The sequence below is a fragment of the Scyliorhinus torazame genome, chromosome 5, assembly GCF_047496885.1.
Source record: "Scyliorhinus torazame isolate Kashiwa2021f chromosome 5, sScyTor2.1, whole genome shotgun sequence".
NCBI lineage: Eukaryota > Metazoa > Chordata > Chondrichthyes > Carcharhiniformes > Scyliorhinidae > Scyliorhinus > Scyliorhinus torazame.
Genome location: NC_092711.1, coordinates 309,884,125 through 309,898,143, shown reverse-complemented (window position 1 = coordinate 309,898,143; position 14,019 = coordinate 309,884,125). Strand labels below are relative to the sequence as shown.

Genomic DNA, 14,019 nt, shown 5'->3' with positions numbered 1-14,019 from the left:
AAGTCTTTAGAAGGGTCAAAATGGAATCCGCCATTTGCATCTATCTTGTGAAAGTGAAGTTGCTTTACACTAGCATGTAATACAATCTATGTGCGCACTTGCTTTCGCCAGGTCCATTTGTGTGTACCCCTCTTCCGTGTAAACCTCAGCTGTAAATATGTACATGGTACTATGCACCAAGATGGGCGCTCACCTAACTCAGCTGAACAAGTGCCTAAACAAAATTCTGCTTCCATCCCCAGTGTCAATGAATGGAAATTTAGTTATTGACATCAATTCTTCCTTTGCCCCATTATCCAGTTCAGGACACACCAGGCCAATTTGCAAAGGAGAGGAAAATAACGATAAGGGCCAAGATCAGAACTTTCACCTTGCATTCGGTAATAGTTTGTGATAAGGAAAGCAGTTTGAGGGGGAGGGACTATTGTACTATGCAGATTAAACTGAAACGTTGGTAGCATGCATGAATAATTTTAAGTGGAAATATAGGTTAAAGAGGCACAGTTGTTTTATTGAAATTGGTAAATATTTGTCAAATGCCGCTAATTCATCACATCACAACTTGCGATCAGTTACAACGAAACTTCAGGAATGGAGACAGCACACTGCCAATCTGGGTGTTCTCTCTTTCTGATGACAGAAATCATTGTCCCTCAATTCTTAAATTTTCCGATCGAGTGATGCCGGAAGACACGCATAAGTCAATAATTCGGGGCTCGACTCTGATCACAACTCGTGACCGAAGCCCTCTCAATGCAAATAGGACAGGCTATCGTCAGATAACCCGGAAGAAACCAGTGCCAAACCCCGAGCCTTTCGATGGTCGGCAGGCCTTCCAAATTACTTCACAGCTTTATCTGAGTGGTGACACTGAAGCAACACGTTACATTCAAGCATGAAAGATTGTGTGGTCAGCTGAAATGCACTTAACATAGTCCAGTTTTGCTAACTGTCAGAAATGCAATTAACAGAGTTATTAAGGCTACGGGGCATTGACTAGTTAAGATTGTGTTCAGACAAAAAAAAAAATCAATTGTACAATTACACTCGCGCTACATTTAAACAAAGTTACATGATTCGAGTACAGTGTTTTTAAAACATACAGTTCAAAACATACAGTTCTCAACCAAATGGTACACTATATAATCAGAATGTGTATTAAAAGGCAGAATTCTGCTATCCTATCCTAATCTACATTAGTATATTAAGCCCAATGTTTAAGATGTATGATATAATACTTCACACAGAGAATGGGACAGATTTTGTCGGTATAGGCAGTTTAATTATTGCACACTTCCGAATGCTCGGTGTGCATGACATGGATAGTTGCAAAAATAAGATAATAAATATATTTAACTTTGGCTTTATGGAAACACATGAGAAGGAATGTGCAAATTCTCAGATTAAACTGAACGTTACTGATAATATGAGTCCAAAATCTGACTGGGTGCAAACAATGTTTTCAAGTTTTTAAAAAAAACAAACGTCCCCAGGCTAAGTGGTCAGTTTTCAAATTAGTTTGTGCTGGACGCAATGATGTCGATGGAAGACGAGGTGCTTCTGGAGGCCATAAATGCTACATAACCTCAAGTTCTCAAACATACATTTTAAACTCGAGGGAGGTGTGGGCTGGCAGAGTGGCGCAATGGGTCAGAGCACCAATCTGCAGTGGGAGAGAGTTTAAGTCCCTGATTAGAGTTGTGGCACTGCAGGGTGGCACTGAGTGCAGGTTGATGGGAGTGGAAATCGGACGTTCAAAGGGGTTGCCAACCCTGGCCTCCTCGTGTGCCCTCTTGCAGCTATAACTCATCAAACTGTGGTTGGACACCCCATGAATCAAGCTGCTCATCTGCTTCCTTGGTTTCAGTTCTTTCACACGCCAGGAAATGGAGAGCAGGAAGGGGAGAAGAGTTTGGTCTTGCACTTTAAAAAAAAGTGTGGCAGGAGAACATTACTGGCAGTGCACTTTTGAGAAAAATGCAAACAATTCACTCAGATAAGAAGCTTGCCTGCATATATGTACCTCCTGCAGTATTTGTTTCCCAGACATAAATAAGTCATTTCCCTCACCGTATCCTTCAGGACAAAATAACACCATTTCAAACTATTGCATATCCCATGCAGATATTTTATCAAACTATTGCAAATCTCAGGCAGATATTTTATCTAGACCCAAGGTTGAAATATAAGTAGATAAGAGAGCATAAATAATTTTTTAAACTTCTGCCGCTCCATAAATATACATATGATTTAACAAAAATATACATTCTCAAAATAAGATATTTTGGGATTCAGGCTGTAAAAATAGTCACAAAAATGTACTCCGATTTTCAGCACTAAATGCCGTCAATTGGTTATATTATCAGTAACACTCTGCACATCATCCTGACTATGCACATCCTTCACTAGATGAGATTCCTTTCAATGGACTTCTTCAGTAATACATGGATGGAGGAAAACGTCACTTGGCGACACAGCTTACAGGTCGAGTTGAGACTCTAACCGGGCAGCCGGTCACCGGGGGCAGTTGCGCGACATGAATAAGAGCACACGTCGAATACCATTCAAGCGTTCCTGAAGCGCCGTCATTGCGAGGAAGGGAAGCTGAGCCCGGCTTTCCAGCGGGAGCACGGCCAGCAGCCACCAGCACCAGCCTGGGCCATTCGGACTTGCCTGGGAGATAAAGAAAAAACACAGAACTAAGATCAGCGGGGAAAGGGGATACAAGCTGGAGGTCTGAAATCAAATCAGAAAAAGTGCTGGAAAAGCTCAGCAGCTCTGGCAGCGTCCGTGGAGGGAGAGAGAGAGACACACACACACAGAACTAGGGTTTCGAATCCAATATGACTATTCATCGGAATTGGAGAGGTAGAAAGAGGATGCTGAAAAAGCCAAAACCTTTTTCAACATAAAACCATCACATTTCTCTGCCTATCATCAGCAGAAAGGATACATGGTGAGCTCAAAATAAATTCTCCTCTCGAGTTAACAACCATCCAAGATTGCCCTGGAGTACCCAGGAACTAAAAAAGTTAATCTCCAGGACACTTCAAGCAAAAAAAGGACAAAAATCAAAGCACTGTTGTTATTCAAATTGTTAGAACAGGGTCGGGGTCTTTTATCTCAAAGAGAAAGGTGGGAGTTGACCTTGGAACCATAATATTCCTGCAGTACACAATGAAATGAATGAAAATCGCTTATTGTCACAAGTAGGCTTCAAATGAAGTTACTGTGAAAAGCCCCTAGTCGCCACATTCCGGCGCCTGTTCGGGGAGGCTGGTACGGGAATTGAACCGTGCTGCTGGCCTGCCTTGGTCTGCTTTAAAAGCCAGCGATTTAGCCCAGTGTGCTAAACCGGCCCCTGGAGGCCATTCGGACCATCGAGTCTGCACCGACCCTCTGAAAAAGAGCACCTTGTGGAGATCTTTCAAATTATGAAAGAGTGATAGGGTTGCTATATAGAGGTTCTGTTCCCCCTTAAGGGGTAAAGCAAATCACAAATAAATCTTAGCGAGAATTCAGGGCATAATTATTTACCCAGTGTGGTAGTATGCATTAGGGGTCATGTGGGACTGTGAAGCCGTGATGTCATTGGCTGACAGATCCCGGGTCCTGGTTGGCTGTTGATCTCTAGCTCCGCCCTGAAGGCGGAGTATAAGAACCAGGAGTTCTCCCCCGCAGGCCAGCCTGTTGCTGAACTGCGGGGAACAAGTCACGCTTAATAAAGCCTCATCGACTTCATCTCTATTCGCCTCTTGTGAGTCTTTGTGCGCTACAATTTATTAAGCGTGCTTAAAGGACTATGGAGATCAGGATCGTCCCGGAATGCCTGAGGATCAGCCCCCACGCAGTGAACTCAGTAGCAGTTTTTAAACACTGGCAGACTTGTTTCGAAGCCTACCTCAGAACGGCCCCGGCCGGGTCACAGAAGACCAGAAACTACAGGTCCTGCACTCGAGGGTAAGCCCGGAAATTTACCCTCTCATAGAAGACGCAGAGGATTTCCAGACTGCGTTCGCAGCACTAAAGAGCATCTATGTTCGCCCAGTGAACCAGATCTACGCACGCTACCAACTCACAACGAGACGGCAAAGTCCCGGAGAATCGCTAGACGAATTCTACGCCACGCTGCTAATTTTGGGACGGGCCTGCAGCTGCCCGCCGGTAAACGCGATTGAACACACGGACATGTTAATTCGCGAACGTTTGTGGCAGGTATGAACTCTCCCCAAATCCGCCAAAGACTTTTAGAAAAAGAGTCGCTAGGACTCTCAGAGGCACGGGCCCTTGCAACCTCCCTAGATGTGGCCGCGTGAAACGCCCGCGCCTACGGCCCCGATCGCGCGGCAGCCCCTTGGGCTCCGTGGACCGCCGTCGCGACAAACCCTCCCCCCCCCCACAGGCTTGCGCGGTTCAGACGCCAAGTCATCCCAGGGGGGCCCGCTGCTATTTCTGCGGCCAGGCGAAACACCCCCGGCAGCGCTGCCCGACCCGCGCAGCGATTTGCAAGAGCTGCGGGAAAAAGGGCCATTTCGCGGCTGTGTGCCGGTCCCCGGAGAAGAAGGAGTCCTGCGCGTTTCAAACGCTCCCCAACCCCCCCCAGCGCCCCATGTGCGACCCGCAGGCGCAGCCATTTTGGGTCCCGGCCACCGCTGTCCCCGGAGAAGAAGGAGTCCTGCGCATTTCAAACGCTCCCCAACCCCCCCAGCGCCCCATGTGCGACCCGCAGGCGCAGCCATTTTGGGTCCCGGCCACCACGAGGGGAGGAGGGGCGCCGCCATCTTGGGACCCCCCAGCCCTGTGCGACGCATGAGGCGGCCATTTTGTCCACCCCGCCGCCATCTTGTGACCCCCCAGCCATGTGCGATGCATGGGGGCGGCCATTTTGTTCACCCCCGCCGCCATCTTGGATGGCAACAATGGACCCCAGCATCGATGGCTCCATGGGGTTCGAGGAAGACGCTGAAGCACTACGACCACGTCTGGCCTCAATGACGCTGGACCAAGCACCAATGACGCTGGACCAAGCTGGACGCTCCAGACGACGACAACAACGGTGCTGATCAACGGGCACGAGACACCATGCCTGGTCGACTCCGGGAGCACAGAAAGCTTCATCCACCCCGACACGGTAAGACGCTGTTTTTTGACCATCCGTCCCAGTGCGCAAAAGATTTCCCTAGCTGCAGGATCCCACTCCGTACAGATCAAAGGCTTCTGCATAGTGACCCTAACGGTGCAAGGGAGGGAGTTTAAAAACTACAGGCTCTACGTCCTTCCCCAACTCTGCGCGCCCACATTACTGGGATTAGACTTCCAGTGCAATCTGCAGAGCCTAACTTTCCAATTCGGCGGCCCAATACCCCCACTCACTATCTGCGGCCTCGCAACCCTCAAGGTTGAGCCCCCATCCTTGTTTGCAAACCTCACCCCGGATTGCAAACCCGTCGCCACTAGAAGCAGACGGTACAGCGCCCAGGACCGGACATTCATTCGGTCCGAAGTCCAGCGGCTACTGAAGGAAGGCATAATCCAGGCCAGCAATAGTCCCTGGAGAGCACAGGTGGTAGTAGTAAAGACAGGGGAGAAGCAAAGGATGGTCATAGACTATAGCCAAACCATCAACAGGTACACACAGCTAGATGCGTACCCTCTCCCCCGCATATCCGACATGGTCAATCGGATTGCCCAATATAAGGTCTTCTCCACCGTGGACCTCAAGTCCGCCTACCATCAGCTCCCCATCCGCCCAAGTGACCGCAAGTACACAGCCTTCGAGGCAGACGGGCGATTATACCACTTCCTAAGGGTCCCATTTGGCGTCACAAACGGGGTCTCGGTCTTCCAACGAATGGTTGATCAACACGGGTTGCAGGCCACGTTCCCGTATCTCGACAACGTAACCATCTGCGGCCACGATCAGCAGGACCACGACGCCAACCTCCAAAAATTCCTCCAGACCGCTAAAGCCTTGAACCTCACATACAACGAGGACAAGTGCGTTTTTAGCACAAACCGGCTAGCCATCTTGGGATATGAAGTGCGCAATGGGATAATAGGCCCCGACCCCGAACGTATGCGCCCCCTCATGGAATTTCCCCTCCCTCACTGCTCCAAAGCCCTAAAACGCTGCCTGGGGTTCTTTTCATATTAGGCCCAGTGGGTCCCCCAGTACGCAGACAAGGCCCGCCCCCTAATACAGACCACGACCTTCCCTCTGTCGACAGAGGCTTGCCAGGCCTTCAGCCGCATCAAAGCGGATATCGCAAAGGCCACGATGCGCGCCATCGACGAGTCCCTCCCTTTCCAGGTCGAGAGCGACGCCTCCGATGTAGCTCTAGCGGCCACCCTTAACCAAGCGGGCAGACCCGTGGCCTTTTTCTCCCGAACCCTCCACGCCTCAGAAATCCTCAGTGGAAAAGGAAGCCCAAGCCATAGTGGAAGCTGTGCGACATTGGAGGCATTACCTGGCCGGCAGGAGATTCACTCTCCTCACTGACCAACGGTCAGTAGCTTTCATGTTCGATAATGCACAGCGGGGCAAAATTAAAAATGACAAGATCTTAAGGTGGAGGATCGAGCTCTCCACCTTCAACTATGAGATCCTGTACCGTCCCGGAAAGCTGAACGAGCCGTCCGATGCCCTATCCCGCGGGACATGTGCCAACGCACAAATTAACCGTCTCCAAACCCTCCACGAGGACCTCTGCCACCCGGGGGTCACTCGGTTCTACCATTTTATAAAGTCCCGCAACCTCCCCTACTCCGTGGAGGAGGTCCGTACAGTCACAAGGAACTGCCACACCTGCGCAGAGTGCAAACCGCATTTTTTCAGGCCGGATAGTGCGCACCTGATCAAGGCCTCCCGTCCCTTTGAACGCCTCAGTCTGTATTTCAAAGGGCCTCTCCCCTCCACCGACCGTAAAACATACTTCCTGAACGTGGTGGACGAGTACTCCCGTTTCCCCTTCGCCATCCCCTGCCCTGACATGACAGCGGCCACAGTCATTAAAGCCCTTAACACCATATTCGCACTCTTCGGTTGCCCCGCATACGTCCATAGCGACAGGGGGTCCTCCTTCATGAGTGACGAGCTGCGCCAGTTCCTGCTCAGCAAGGGTATAGCCTCGAGCAGGACGACCAGCTACAACCCCCGGGGGAACGGGCAAGTAGAGAGGGAGAACGGCACAGTCTGGAAGACCGTCCTACTGGCCCTACGGTCCAGGGATCTCCCAGTTTCACGGTGGCAGGAGGTCCTCCCGGACGCCCTCCACTCCATCCGGTCGCTACTGTGTACCACAACTAACCAAACGCCTCATGAGCGCCTCCTTGTCTTCCCCAGGAAGTCCTCCTCTGGAACGTCGCTGCCGACCTGGCTGGCGGCCCCAGGACCCATCTTGCTCCGGAAACATGTGCGGGCGCACAAGTCGGACCCGTTGGCCGAGAGGGTTCACCTCCTCCACGCGAACCCGCAGTACGCCTACGTGGAGTACCCCGACGGCCGACAGGACACGGTCTCCCTGCGAGATCTGGCGCCCGCCGGCAACACGCACACCCCCTCGACACCAATCACCCCCTCCCTGCCACCGGCGCACCCCGCGACCGCCCCCTTCCCGGGAGGATCGGTCCTCCTCCCAGGTCCGACCAGAAGTGAAGCTGAAGCAGAAACCGTAAAGCTCCCGGAGACGACAACACTGGAACAAGCACCACCACCACCGGGCTGAGGCGATCGACAAGGACGACCAGACCGCCCGACCGACTCGTGGCATCGGTGTAACACTAGAATGTTGTGGACTTTAACGAGAATTTTTTTTCCTTTTTCCCTCTTACGAATACTGTAAATAGTTCAAAACAAAAAACCCTGTACATAGCCCAGTGTAGGGCACTGTGATGACATGCAAAAGTTTTTTTTCCTCCCAGGACCAGCCTTGTAAACCCCTACCACCATGCGAAGCACCACCCCGCCGGGTTCATTTTTAACAAGGGGTGAATGTGGTAGTATGCATTAGGGGTCATGTGGGACTGTGAAGCCGTGATGTCATTGGCTGACAGATCCCGGGTCCTGGTTGGCTGTTGATCTCTAGCTCCGTCCTGAAGGCGGAGTATAAGAACCAGGAGTTCTCCCCCGCAGGCCAGCCTGTTGCTGAACTGCGGGGAACAAGTCACGCTTAATAAAGCCTCATCGACTTCATCTCTATTCGCCTCTCGTGAGTCTTTGTGCGCTACACCCAGCAAGTGATTAAAATGTGCAATTTGCTTCCACGAGGATGAGTGAGATGAATAGCATAGAAGGTAGAAAAGCAAATGACGGAGAAGAGACTAGAAGGCGATGAAGGTGAGGTTATCTGAAGAGAAGTGGGAGAAGGCTGTTGTGTAGCTAGCCAGCGAAAAAGCCTCTTTCTATGCAGCAAATACTTTAGTGAGCTGCTTTTTTTGAAAAGCTCGTGCTGGATGTCTGCTGGCTAAAACCACTTCTGAAATGAAATTCTGCCACATGTACAGCCAAGCACCAACACACCTGTATATCTGTATCCTTCCTTGGCATTGGTCCAAAGTGGCTCAGAATTCGAGTCTTCAATATTTGCTCAAGTGAGCCGAACCACATGTATGCCTGATGATAAACTAAGTCATGTAGACGAACAAGTTCAGCATAGTCCTCTCCCTCTACCTGTTGTGTGGAAAAGATCATGAGATTACACGTTATTCAGTGGACACATTGTGGAGAAATTACCTGACCAATTATCAGATTAATGGCATGTGACTATAGATCTACATCTACCACCTCCACCGCCCGCCAATTCATGTCTTCCTGATATTATAAGACAATTGGCAAAAGACCCAAAGCAGAGCTGAGGAGACATTTTTCTGTGGAATTTCTTGTGATCTGGAATGTGCTTTCTGAAACGGTGGTGGAGCACGGTAGCACAGTGGTTAGCACTGTTACTTCACAGCTCCAGGGTCCCAGGTTCGATTCCAGGCTTGGGTCACTATCTGTGTGGAGTCTGCACGTTCTTCCCGTGTCTGCGTGGGTTTCCTCCGGGTGCTTCGGTTTCCTCCCATAGGTCCTGAAAGTAGTGCTGTTAGGTCATTTGGACATTCTGAATTATCTCTGTGTACCCGAACAGGCTCCGGAATGTGGCGACTAGGAACTTTTCACAGTAACTTCATTGCAGTGTTAATGTAAGCCTACTTGTGACAAAAAAGATTATAATAAAGTAGATTCAACAGAAACTATCAAAAGAGAATTAGATAGAGGAAAGGTTTGGATGGCTGCGCGAGTTAGGATACTGGACTAGGCCCCAACATTTAATAATAACAATAATCGCTTATTGTCACAAGTAGGCTTCAATGAAGTTACTGTGAAAAGCCCCTAGTCACCACGTTCCGGCACCTGGTCGGGAGGCCGGTACGGGAATTGAACCGCGCTGCTGGCATTGTTCTGCATTACAAGCCAGCTGTTTAGCCCACTGTGCTAAACCAGCCCCTTTGTTAACATTTGTTAGGATACTGTACAAGGACTCCAAACAATTTTTTTTTTAAATTTGTAAAAGTGCGAGGAAAGGATCCAGGAGTGATGGCTCTGACCAAGTTAAAACAAACTTTAATTTAAACACAGATTTGACCACATTAACATCAAAGAAAATAGCTTCACAATTCACAGTTAAACAGCTCTTAAACAAAAGGAAAAGCTTAAACTTACTATCTATATCTGTTATTAACTCCAATTAATCAACCCAATACAGTTCAAATGCCACTTATAAATAAAGTTAACAAACAGATTACTTGTTTAGTTTTGTAGACTTTTGGAGAGAGAGAGAGACCCTTTCAAGAGCAGAACCAGTACACTTCTGCTCAACATAGTAGCATCTGGCAAACCTGCTGTTAAACTTAAAATCCTTGTGAAATGAAATGAAATGAAAATCGCTTGTCACAAGTAGGCTTCAATGAAGTTACTGTGAAAAGCCCCTAGTCGCTACATTCCAGCGCCTGTTCGGGGAGGCTGGTACGGGAATTGAACCATGCTGCTGGCCTGCCTTGGTCTGCTTTAAAAGCCAGATATTTAGCCCAGTGTGCTAAACCAGCCCCTCGTCTCGTCGGACTCTTCTCCTATGGCAAACTGCAAAACTACAGACAGACCTGGTTCCCCCACATGAATTACATCATCCATATCCCAATAAGCTCCATGACCTGCTTAGCTAGGACTAAACACAACTCCCCCAAATGATCTACTCCCCAGGGTGTTTCCAGCAATCATAACAATGTTCCATTAGCCCTCCATAGGTAAACAATTAAATGGTTAAAATCAATCGTGACCTCACCTTTTACACAGTCTGGATACCTTAAACTAGATTCTTTAATAACTTTACTGCAACAAATCTATATCTTCACCTCGGCTTTTAAAAACCTCACTGCAACAAATATAAAATATTAATGTATATTCCAAATTCTCACATTCATCACACAAGCAACAGCAGGACAGTAGGGACTAATTGGATAATTCTCTCAAATGAGTCGGGCGGCACAGTGGAGCAATGGTTAGCACTGTTGCCTCACGGTGCCAAGGACCCGGGTTCGATCCCGGCCCACTGTCCGTGTGATGTCTGCACATTCTCCCCGTGTCTGCGTGGGTCTCAACCCCACAAACCAAAGATGTGCAGGGTAGGTGGATTGGCAATGCTCCTTAACTGGAAAATGTTTTAAAAAGGCCAAATGCAAGCGCAATGGCCAAATGGGCTCCTTCGATACTATTTGATTCTATCAGTTTATTCAGTTTCTCCAATGGAAGCAAGACCCTGTGGCAAACAAAGTTTAATTTGAAGAATGGTCTTTCATAGCCAACTCCCTCAACAACCGTCACACAATTGTCAAAAGTATAATAAAAGCAAAATACTGCAGATGCTGAAAATCTGAATAAAACAGGAAATGCTGGAAAAACTTAAGCAGGTTTGGCAGCACCTGTGGAGAGACAAAAAGAGTTAACGTTTTGGAACTGAAGCAAAAACCGAAAACACTGGACAATCGCAGCAGGTCTGACAGCATCGGTGGAGAGAGAAGTGAGCTAATGTTTCAAGTCGGGAGGACTCTTTGTCAAAGCTATTTTTAAAAAAGTTTGAATTTGTCCGACTCTTCAAACCTCTGAAGAGTCATACGGAGTTGAAACATTAAGCCCGTTTCTCGGTCAAAGTATAATGATGGTTTAGAGATCATGCACGGGATCCTCGATAAAGTGTCACCTTTTTATCTTCAAGGTATTCAATATCTGCAGTACTGTAGCCGTCCTTTTCACTGTGTCGCAACACTTTAAACCTTCGCCTGCCGATGGTGTCTACGACGGAACGACCATCCGAAAAGAACTCAACACTTCTGACCTCCAACATACAGCCATAATCAGCAAAACTACACAGAATAAAATTAACATAGTTACAATATATCTGTACCAACTATGAAGATTCTAAATGGCTAAAAGTGGCTCGATGGATAGTACTCTCCCTTCTGTGTCAGGAGTGCAGTGCTGAGGGGATGCTGCATCTTTGGAGGAGCTACCCATCAGAGGAGATATTAGACTGAAGCTATGTCTGTTTTCAAATTCTTATTTATGGTAGCTTGCTGCAGTTTATCGGCCATCACACTTCCTACTTTACAAAATGTGTGACACTTCAAAAGTATTTCATCAGCTGTAAAGCCCTTTATAATGAAGTGATTAACAGCACAATCTGAATGCAAGATCTTTCTCGCAATAATCGGTGCAATTAATAATACTGCATAAAACATACTCCAAATGTTTGGACATGCGTGGTTAGTTTTTTGTGATGGGTGGAATGGAAGACTGGTCAACAGAAGTGTTTGGCATCTTACTGTGCCCACCCCAGTCCAACGCCAGCATCTCCACCTCATGGCTGAGGACACTGACAGAGGCTTGGAAGGTTTTCAATCTCTCAAACAATGAAGAAGAGCTGACTGTGGATTTCCACTTCAGAGCCGCACATATCTAACGGGGAGAGATAGTAGCACAAACCAAACCGCAGAGTCGCTTCCAATACTGATGAAACTGCCCCTTAAATGATGCTATGCTGTTCACCTTAGCTTCTCCCTGTGATAGTGAGTTCCAGAGGTTTCTCCTGACACACATGAAGGAACTTCACCTCATTCCCCCACAAGTTGTTAAGACATTTATCTTGAAGAAAAGGATAGTTTAAACCAGACACACGTTGCATAATATTCAAAGAGGGCCAGCTCGGGAACATAGGAGAATGCAGAATGGGAGTGAGGCAATACAGAGTGGGAGTGAGGCAATACAGAGTGGGAGTGAGGCAATACAGAGTGGGAGTGATGCAATACAGAGTGGGAGTGAGGCAATACAGAATGGGAGTGAGGTAATACAGAATGGGAGTGAGGTAATACAGAATGGGAGTGAGGCAATACAGAATGGGAGTGAGGTAATACAGAGTGGGAGTGAGGCAATACAGAGTGGGAGTGAGGCAATACAGAATGGGAGTGAGGTAATACAGAATGGGAGTGAGGTAATACAGAATGGGAGTGAGGCAATACAGAGTGGGAGTGAGGCAATACAGAGTGGGAGTGAGGCAATACAGAGTGGGAGTGAGGCAATACAGAATGGGAGTGAGGCAATACAGAATGGGAGTGAGGCAATACAGAGTGGGAGTGAGGCAATACAGAGTGGGAGTGAGGCAATACAGAGTGGGAGTGAGGCAATACAGAATGGGAGTGAGGCAATACAGAATGGGAGTGAGGCAATACAGAATGGGAGTGAGGTAATACAGAATGGGAGTGAGGCAATACAGAATGGGAGTGAGGCAATACAAAATGGGAGTGAGGCAATACAGAGTGGGAGTGAGGCAATACAGAGTGGGAGTGAGGCAATACAGAGTGGGAGTGAGGCAATACAGAGTGGGAGTGAGGCAATACAGAGTGGGAGTGAGGCAATACAGATTGGGAGTGAGGCAATACAAAATGGGAGTGAGGCAATACAGAGTGGGAGTGAGGCAATACAGAGTGGGAGTGAGGCAATACAGAATGGGAGTGAGGCAATACAGAATGGGAGTGAGGCAATACAGAATGGGAGTGAGGTAATACAGAATGGGAGTGAGGCAATACAGAATGGGAGTGAGGCAATACAAAATGGGAGTGAGGCAATACAGAGTGGGAGTGAGGCAATACAGAGTGGGAGTGAGGCAATACAGAGTGGGAGTGAGGCAATACAGAATGGGAGTGAGGCAATACAGAGTGGGAGTGAGGCAATACAGAGTGGGAGTGAGGCAATACAGAGTGGGAGTGAGGCAATACAGAATGGGAGTGAGACAATACAGAATGGGAGTGAGGCAATACAGAATGGGAGTGAGGCAATACAGAATGGGAGTGAGGCAATACAAAATGGGAGTGAGGCAATACAGAGTGGGAGTGAGGCAATACAGAGTGGGAGTGAGGCAATACAGAATGGGAGTGAGGCAATACAGAATGGGAGTGAGGCAATACAGAATGGGAGTGAGGCAATACAGAGTGGGAGTGAGGCAATACAGAGTGGGAGTGAGGCAATACAGAGTGGGAGTGAAGCAATACAGAATGGGAGTGAGGCAATACAGAATGGGAGTGAGGCAATACAGAATGGGAGTGAGGCAATACAGAATGGGAGTGAGGCAATACAGAATGGGAGTGAGGTAATACAGAATGGGAGTGAGGCAATACAGAATGGGAGTACGGCAGTACAGCTCCTTGAGCCAGATTCTCTCTGCTCAGTTCAGATTTATCCAACGGCTCAGTCACTCGGTCCCTAATAATACGATCTAGTAACTGTCACACGACAAGGTCAGACCATTAGGCCTATTGTCTCCTGGCTTCTCTTTCACATCCATATTAAATAGTGGAAAGACAATTACAATTTTCTAATCCATGCAGACAATAATTAAGTCAATGTTTCAGAAGATCATGACTAGAGCACCTGCAGTTTCCTTACCGACTGTGTAATACAATAATAATAATAATCACTTATTGTCACAGGTA

The 14,019-nt window shown here is 48.1% G+C and overlaps 1 protein-coding gene across 2 annotated transcripts in view; it reads right to left on the bottom strand.

Annotated features, from left to right (window-relative positions):
* Positions 1-490: 490 nt before the first annotated feature.
* LOC140421296 (LON peptidase N-terminal domain and RING finger protein 3-like) overlaps positions 491-14,019 on the bottom strand; it is a 50,819-nt gene continuing 37,290 nt past the window's right edge. For both annotated transcript variants that reach the window (XM_072505910.1, XM_072505909.1), the window contains exons 10-12: positions 11,235-11,397; positions 8,519-8,668; positions 491-2,673 (exon numbers count right to left, since the gene is read on the bottom strand). In XM_072505910.1, the coding sequence (XP_072362011.1) occupies positions 2,515-2,673; positions 8,519-8,668; positions 11,235-11,397 (472 nt within the window). In that variant the 3' untranslated portion in view covers positions 491-2,514. The remainder of the gene's footprint in view (positions 2,674-8,518; positions 8,669-11,234; positions 11,398-14,019) is intronic.